General features: G+C 42.5%; 1 protein-coding gene across 1 annotated transcript in view; it reads left to right on the top strand.

The window, feature by feature from the left end:
- The window catches only part of LOC139763115 (synaptotagmin-17-like), a 43,942-nt gene that overhangs the window by 7,716 nt on the left and 26,783 nt on the right, over positions 1–9,443 (top strand). The window contains 2 exon segments of the mRNA XM_071688773.1: positions 1,589–1,738; positions 7,264–7,443. Of these exon segments, the coding sequence (XP_071544874.1) occupies positions 1,589–1,738; positions 7,264–7,443 (330 nt within the window).

Raw genomic sequence — 9,443 nt, 5'->3', positions numbered from 1 at the left:
TAGGTACAGTAGGGTTGAGGGTCAAGTCAATTGGGAGGTGAGTTTGAATGGAGAAAAACTGGAGGAAGTGAAGTGTTTTAGATATCTGGGAGTGGATCTGGCAGCGGATGGAACCATGGAAGCGGAAGTGGATCATAGGGTGGGGGAGGGGGCGAAAATCCTGGGGGCCTTGAAGAATGTGTGGAAGTCGAGAACATTATCTCGGAAAGCAAAAATGGGTATGTTTGAAGGAATAGTGGTTCCAACAATGTTGTATGGTTGCGAGGCGTGGGCTATGGATAGAGTTGTGCGCAGGAGGATGGATGTGCTGGAAATGAGATGTTTGAGGACAATGTGTGGTGTGAGGTGGTTTGATCGAGTGAGTAACGTAAGGGTAAGAGAGATGTGTGGAAATAAAAAGAGCGTGGTTGAGAGAGCAGAAGAGGGTATTTTGAAGTGGTTTGGGCACATGGAGAGGATGAGTGAGGAAAGATTGACCAAGAGGATATATGTGTCGGAGGTGGAGGGAACAAGGAGAAGAGGGAGACCAAATTGGAGGTGGAAAGATGGAGTGAAAAGATTTTGTGTGATCGGGGCCTGAACATGCAGGAGGGTGAAAGGAGGGCAAGGAATAGAGTGAATTGGAGCGATGTGGTATACCGGGGTTGACGTGCTGTCAGTGGATTGAATCAAGGCATGTGAAGCGTCTGGGGTAAACCATGGAAAGCTGTGTAGGTATGTATATTTGCGTGTGTGGACATGTGTATGGGGGGGGGGGGGTGGGGCCATTTCTTTCGTCTGTTTCCTTGCGCTACCTCGCAAACGCGGGAGACAGCGACAAAGTATAATAAAAAAAAAAAAAAAAAATATATATTATATATATATATATATATATATATATATATATATATATATTATATATATATGTCGACCATCTCTTGATATATATATATATATATATATATATATATATATATATATATATATATGTATATATTTGATCTATAAACCTTTAAAATAAACCCCAGAGGTGACCCAGAGTGGGGGTTAAAATGGTCCTGGAATCTCCCGTTAAGCTAGAATATACCAGCTATGGAATGGTTCATGGGAGATTCCTCCTATTTAAAAAAAATAAAATATATATATACGGGTCCTCCATCCATGAGGGTCGAGGCGGGAATATGGTGTTTTGTGTTAGCGAAGACATTCATGGCCAAAGCCATGGTTGACGAACGCTATTATTAGCATTTTCTTGTTTTTTTCTCCTATTTGACGAGCGTCATTATTAGCATTTCCTCCTGTTTGACGAGCGTCATTATTAGCATTTTCTCCTATTTGACGAGCGTCATTATTAGCGTTTTATTCCTATTTGACGAGCGCCATTATTAGCATTTTGTTCTTGTTTTTTTCCCCCTCCTATTTGACGAACGCCATTATTAGCATTTTCTTCCTGTTTCTTTTTCCCTCCAATTTCACGAACGCCATTATTATCTTTCTCCCTGTTAATTTAATCTCCTATTTAACGAACGCCATTATTATCTTTCTCCCTGTTAATTTAATCTCCTATTTGACGAACGCCATTATTATGTTTCCCTCTCTCCTACTGCAGAAGGAGAGGTTGGGCTGGGTGTGGCAGGCGCTGCAGGCCATGCTGTGTTGGCGCGAGGGCCACAGCTGCTGCTGCTGCTGCTGTTGTTGTTGCTGTTCCGAGGAGGAGACCTCCCACACCCGCAAGGCCGACATACAATACATCTTGCAGGTATCTGAACTGACGTGTGTGTGTGAGTGTGTGTGTGTCTGTGTCTTCGAGGGAAAGGCGGGACAGTGGGGAGGGTGACTCAAGTCTACGTTCGTCAGTCACCCATGTCTAGGTTCGTCAGTTAGCCATGACTAGGTTCGTCAGTCAGCCATGTCTAGATTCGTCAGTTAGCCATGACTAGGTTCGTCAGTCACCCATGTCTAGGTTCGTCAGTCACTCATGTCTAGGTTCGTCAGTCCCCTACGTTCGTCAGTCATCATGTCTAGGTTCGTCAGTTAGCCATGACTAGGTTCGTCAGTCACTCATGTCTAGGTTCGTCAGTCCCCTACGTTCGTCAGTCATCATGTCTAGGTTCGTCAGTTACCCATGTCTAGGTTCGTCAGTCACCCATGTTTAGGTTCATCAGTCATCATGTCTAGGTTCGTCAGTTAGCCATGACTAGGTTCGTCAGTCACCCATGTTTAGGTTCGTCAGTCACCCATGTTTACGTTCGTCAGTCATCATGTCTAGATTCGTCAGTTAGCCATGACTAGGTTCGTCAGTCACCCATGTTTAGGTTCGTCAGTCACCCATGTTTACGTTCGTCAGTCATCATGTCTAGATTCGTCAGTTAGCCATGACTAGGTTCGTCAGTCACCCATGTTTAGGTTCGTCAGTCATCATGTCTAGGTTCGTCAGTCAGCCATGACTAGGTTCGTCAGTCACCCATGTTTAGGTTCGTCAGTCATCATGTCTAGGTTCGTCAGTCAGCCATGACTAGGTTCGTCAGTCACCCATGTTTAGGTTCGTCAGTTAGCCATGTCTAGGTTCGTCAGTCACTCATGTTTAGGTTCGTCAGTCATCATGTCTAGGTTCGTCAGTCAGCCATGACTAGGTTCGTCAGTCACCCATGTTTAGGTTCGTCAGTCACTCATGTCTAGGTTCGTCAGTCATCCATGTTTAGGTTCGTCAGTCACCCATGTTTAGGTTCGTCAGTCACTCATGTCTAGGTTCGTCAGTTAGCCATGTTTAGGTTCGTCAGTCACTCATGTCTAGGCTCGTCAGTCCCCTACGTTCGTCAGTCATCATGTCTAGGTTCGTCAGTTAGCCATGACTAGGTTCGTCAGTCACCCATGTTTAGGTTCGTCAGTCACCCATGTCTAGGTTCGTCAGTCATCCATGTTTAGGTTCGTCAGTCACTCATGTCTAGGTTCGTCAGTCATCTATGTCTAGGTCAGTCAGTCACTCATCTCTAGCTCTGTCAGTCACCCATGTCTAGGTCCTTCAGTCATCCTTGTTTAGGTCAGTCAGTCACCCATCTCTAGGTCCGTCAGTCACTCATGTCTAGATGCGTCAGTCACCCATGTCTAGGTCGTTGTCAGTCATCCATGTCTAGGTCCGTCTCGTTGTCAGTCATCCATGTCTAAGTCCGTCTCGTTGTCAGTCATCCATGTCTAGGTCCGTCAGTCATCCATGTCTAGGTCCCTCAGTCACCCATGTCTAGGTCCATCAGTCACCCATGTTTAGGGGGTCAGTCACCCATGTCCTAAGTCCGTCAGTCACCCATATCTAGGCCGGCAGTCACCCATCTCTAGGCCGTCAGTCACCCATATCTAGGCCGGCAGTCACCCATCTCTAGGCCGTCAGTCACCCATATCTAGGCCGGCAGTCACCCATCTCTAGGCCGTCAGTCACCCATATCTAGGCCGGCAGTCACCCATCTCTAGGTCCGTCAGTCACCCATACCTAGGCCATCCAATTTTGAACTTCAAATTGCCAGTTTGGTTTGAACTCGACCCGGGGGGGGGGGGTTAATTTACCGGACAAGTTGGCAACGATGGGTTCAAACGACAGACGTTGTTAACAATTTGATGTTTTTTTCTTCCTCCAATTTTGTAAAAACCAAAAATCCTGTCTTGTAGTACACTCATGTCCTTCGTCATTTAAACTGTAAAGTTAATTTTGTATATCATTTTTTGTTTCTGGCCAAACGTTCTCCATATTGTTATGTTTACTCAATATTTTTTTTTTTCAACGTACGGGATTGACAGAGTCTCTGTAATGAGCGTTATTGCACACTTGTCCTCCGTTATTAGCATTTTTTTGGGCTATTTTTTTTTAACTACCTAATGGCTGTTACTGTGACCTCACTAGTCCGAGGTCATGCGTCATCCTTTTGAAATGCAGTGAAGGGGGGGGGGGGGGAGACCAGACTTGTCGGGGTGAACTATTCAAATCCTTCACCAATGTTGACCTTCAAGTGTGTGTGTGTGTGTGTGTGTGTGTGTGTTGACCTTCAAGTGTGTGTGTGTGTGTGTGTGTGTGTGTGGAGGGGGGGAGAGGCCCTCATGACCCAGTCCCTGACCCCGAGCCTACCTCGACCCAGCCCAAAAGTGGACAGACGTGTTAACACTGCCGGTAATTCCATAATTAAAAAGACGCGAGGCGATAAATGGACACAAAAAAAAAAAAAATGGCTTAATAACGTTTGACCTGTTTGTGTGCGACGTATTTCCTGGGTTGGTGGCAGTAATAACCACTAGTTAGTACGTTATGCGCATTAATTTGTAGTTTATTTTCTCATGAAAGTGAAATGATGACAGAAAACGTAATTTATCTTAATACAAACATACGTGTTAACTAGCAGATGGATTTTAACGATTGTTCTACTACTCAATTCCTTACGTACTGTAGTTATATATATTTTTTTTTTTTTTTCATACTATTCGCCATTTCCCGCGATAGCGAGGTAGCGTTAAGAACAGAGGACTGGGCCTTTGAGGGAATATCCTCACCTGGCCCCCTTCTCTGTTCCTTCTTTTGGAAAATTAAAAAAAAAAAAACGAGAGGGGAGGATTTCCAGCCCCCCGCTCCCTTCCCTTTTAGTCGCCTTCTACGACACGCAGGGAATACGTGGGAAGTATTCTTTCTCCCTATATATATCCCTATATATATATATATATATATATATATATATATATATATATATATATATATATATATATATATATACACACATATTACGTTGGAGGTTCCAGACATGGACAAATGTCCACATGAAGAATGGGCCTTATTTGATATGAAAACTGGTCACTGAAAGGGAAAAGACAAACAAAAGTATTTACGAATATTGCAGAAAGAAAAAAATGAAAGTACCAGGTCATGGTTACCGGCAAAGACACATGACGGCAGAAAGTTCCAAAGCTACGAGGTGTAGGGAAGGAAACAGTTATCAAAATGGCCCACCCTTGAGTCACCACCGACCAAATAGTGATCATGTGACGCAGCAGCTTCCTGAATATTGCGCGGTCTAGCTAGTGGTGGGGGGTACACAAGCACCCAGCTCTCGGGAGCAAAAAACCAAAGCAATACCTTTACAAGAGGGAAAGTGAACCAACATTGCGGCATAGGGCAAGTGGGTCAAGTTTTAAAGTTAGCATGGGAGAGTTGGGAAGTCGAAACGTTTTCGACTCGACTCTGTCAAGTACAGATGTAGAGCTAGAACCATCTCAGATGTGTGAGAGCAGTACCTCGTCAAAATCAAACTTTGACATCCACACAGGACTCCCAGTTGCTTAAGAGGCAGACTTGGCTATTTCCCTAATGTAGGGTTTCCAAGATAGGATGAATACCGAGTGTTCAGTGAGCCAAAAGGTAGATTGTGCAGAACCATCGAAGGAGGAAACTTCTAAGGAATTTTCAACATAAAGATGGGCAGAAACTGGGTGTTGGAGGCATTAAACTTTAACCAGATTTCGTCTATCTCATTGAGACATCCTGTCCAAGTCTGAGTTTAATCAGGAAGTTGTGTGGGGACGAGAGGCAGATCAAGTGAGAGAAGAGGGAGCTGAAATGCAGGATGTGGAAGGCATTGTGGAGTCGTAAGTGAATGAGTGCATTTGGTTATTGGTAGAAGAAAATCGTTGATTAAAAAGAAAAAGTGTAGAGGACAGGAGAGAACCTTGAGGGACAATGTTGCTGCTGGAGAAACGGAGAGAGAGAGAGAGAGAGAGAGAGAGAGAGAGAGAGAGAGAGAGAGAGAGAGAGAGAGAGAGAGAGAGAGAGAGAGAGATCCACCAACCACCACAGAGATATATCAGCCAGAGAGGAAGCTAGATAAGAGGGAGGGAAACGAAAAGAGATGCTTGAGGGCAATATGTGGTATGAGGCAGTTTATTCACATAAGGAATGATAGTGGAAGAGGTATGGTGCTAAATGCAGTTGGAGAGCTGACTCGGTTGCACTGAAATGCTTCACATTTATGAAGAGAAAGAGTGAAGAAAGACTAGCTAAGATGAGGGAAAAGGGGGAAAGGGAGACAAAAAGTAGGAGGCTTTGGGGTACGGTACTGGGGCCAGAACTTTCAAAGGAGTGAGCCATGCTTGGGATAGAACGAACTGGATCGATGGGGTGTACAGGGAGTGACGTGCCATCAGTGGGCTGAACAAGGGCATAATGAATTAGTCAAGATAAACCAGGAGTTTGCTGGTGAATGGTAGGTTCTAGTTTCTCTGCATTATCCATGAGAGCTTGAGCGTCATTACCTATTTGTATTGTACAAGGAGGAAGTAGTGCACTTGTGTGGCCACATCTATTGAATATATGTGCAAATGAAGCTGTTGTCAATCTGTCCTTGATGCTACCACACATTGCTTTGTCCCAATGATTATGGCTTTGGTTATACTTTACCTGTAATGCAATGAGTTTGGAGGAATTTAGGCATTAGTCAGGGCACATGTTCAGTTACATAAATCTGTTCTACACAAAAACCATGTTAGCTCTACATAAACCAAGTACGGTACTTTAAGCCAGAACAGGAATAGGACTTGTCAGTTACACTCAGCTAAACTAGGCCTCAAAATCTAATCTCAGACATCCTTGATTTACACTTAACTCAAAACCAATCCAATCTACACTTAACTCAAAACCATCATGGACTGGTAAAAGAAGAAGTCTAGATCCTTCAGTTATGAGGAAATTGAAAGCTACCAATTAACCTTATACCATATGGGGTTAGGACTGAAAGGATTAAAATATTTCAAAAGTGAAAAAAAGTTACATCAACCCTATGGTCTTTGTAATCATATATCTGACGGAATTTCTTCATTAAACACTATTGCTTCTAATTAAATCTGAGATATATACCGGAGAGCCTTTAATGTCGAAAACATAAGCCAAATATTCCTCAGAGTACTTGACTGGGGTAGTAAACCAAAATATATTTATACTTTGTTAGGGACTGCTTGAGGGGAGAAAAAAATTAGCTTTAGCTGATTAAACTTTGAATTCATTATACAATTCCTTAATGTGTTCATAAGTTTCCTTGTGGCATTTGTAGTGCATACATGTAAGAAATATACAAGTAGGACCTGGATTCCTTCAACTTTGTGTCATTTCTTCAGTTTTCCCTTTCCATTATACATACGTCCTTCTTGACCTATCCCTTTCATTATTTACTTTTCCCGTTCTCTTCTCGTTTTCTTTCATATCTTTCTCCTGCCTTTTCATTTTCCTTATCCATCTTTCCTTCTCTCCCATTCCCAAAGAAGCCAGATGAGCCTCCTAGTGACACCGCCTCACTGGTGTTGTCCCTTCGTCAGCACTGCGACTTGAGTGACAGTGAGTCTGTGTCCACCACATCACTACTTCGTCATCAGTCCAACTCATCATCTCCGTCCTCCTCCCTCTCTTCTGTCAAGGACCTCAAGTCCGATATCTACCATCAGGTAGGTTAACGTTTTATCTGAAGGTGAGTTTCTCCCCATTGCTTAGCTTCAGATCATGCACACTTGGTACATATCATACCTAGTATATCCTTTTTCAGAAGGGTTAGATCAAAATCGGATTCACCATTCTAATTTAAGAAAAGTCTGTTTCTTTCTTGTTAAAGGCTGCAGCTATTGATGTGTTTATTTTCATCTGTGCTGAATGGAATTCTCATTGCCATGCTAGTTTTTACTGTCCTCATACTGTACTTTCAGGACTACTTGCATCTACAAAGTTCACTATATGGCCTGGATAAGCAAAGACAAAAATCTCAATTACTCTGTATTGCAGTCTGTTTTCCCCTCACATTGTATGAAATATTGCAGTTTGAATGAAAGACTGCCATTTATTAACAATGGCACATACAACAGTAGCTACAGCCATGAGTTTGGTGAGATAAGGGTTAATAAGATTAGTTATTGCCATTAATAAATACTTTGATTAGACTAGCTCGGATTGCTTTGCCGAGTTACCACTGAGTTCGTTAACTTTGAATAATACTGTGAAGTACAAATTTTCTACATAACTACGGGAATAGATCACACCTTAAGTTGAAGGACTCATGAAAGAAAGGACCTGTGTTAAATGTTAACAGTTTATTTACATTATGATTGTGAGGCTGCCTGACCAAACAAATGTTTTTAAACAGGTTAAAAACCTAAGAGATCATATAGGAAATGGTTAGCTAACTGGGTAAAGTAGAGTATGGGATGCTGATCACTCATATGGTATAGTAGATTATGGAAGCAGAAATCAATGTAATATTCATTAAAAAAGGGAAAATGACTGACAGTGTAGCACAAGGTAAGATGGTCAAGTTTTGAGGTGATACTGGGAAGAGTTGAAAAGCTGGTTAGTAAGTAAAGCTAAAATCACACCTTCAAAAATGGATCAGTCCTTTATATAACAGGAGAAAGTGCTTTGAAGACAAGATATTACAGGATTCCCAATTTCTAAGAGGCAGATTTAGCTATTTGTACAATGAGGGGTTTCTCAGGTAGGTTAAATGTTAGTGATAACGAGTTGGAATTACTGGTCTTTCAAAAATGATTGGAAAGTTTTAGGGCTTTGGAAAGCCACATGGGCAGACACTGGGTTTTCAAGGCAATTGTCTTAACTGAGCTGCATCTGTCCCACTGGAATATCTAGTCTGAGTCTGAATTTACAGAAGTCAAGATGAAAAGCTGATTGTGTGAGAGATGATGGAGAGGATATGAAAGAAGTATGGAATCCAGCACTGTCATCAGCATTTGAGTGCATTATCTGTTGAACACGAGATTGCTCAAAGAGAGGAGGAGGAGTTTATAAGATGACAAAACCCTTAAGGGCACCTCATTTATTAAAAGTAACAGAGACAGATTAGGCAGAGAGAAAACCGAATATTAGGGAACAAAGTCAGGAAGGAAAGCCAGAAGAGGAGAGTTTGGGGATGAGACCCTAAAGCCATACCGCATCACAGGCGTTTGATATGTCAAGGACTAGAACTTGGTAGTCTTCAGAGATCAGAGATGATAACTGGACATTACTAAATCAGGAAAGGATATCATAGGTGGATCTGTGCAAGAAAGACCACTAAGCTCTTCCAAAGTGCGACAGGTGACTGAGGGTGGATGTGCCCAGTCGGAGGAGCCAGAATTGGTGTCGGAGAAGTGGTTGCTGATTTTCAGGAATTCATGTTGGTTGTTTAATTAGTTGTTTTGTTCTGGATGGTCAGGAAGGGACAATAAAGGTTCTCAGTTCCATTGGGATCATCTCAAACAAAGCTGAACCATGTAGATATTAAAAGAATAACTTTCATTGCAGGAGGTAAGCTACTCAAGAAAGGTACTCAGGAGGAGGAACTCAGGAAAAATCCATGAAACAAATGCAAAATTATAGTCAACAAATTTTTAACCAAATGGCTTCAAGGTTGGGAGGCTCAAGACCCATGAGGATAGCAATTGGCATTTTTGTACTACAG

This window comes from Panulirus ornatus, chromosome 46 (assembly GCF_036320965.1).
Source record: "Panulirus ornatus isolate Po-2019 chromosome 46, ASM3632096v1, whole genome shotgun sequence".
NCBI lineage: Eukaryota > Metazoa > Arthropoda > Malacostraca > Decapoda > Palinuridae > Panulirus > Panulirus ornatus.
This window is presented reverse-complemented; position numbering and strand designations above follow the sequence as displayed.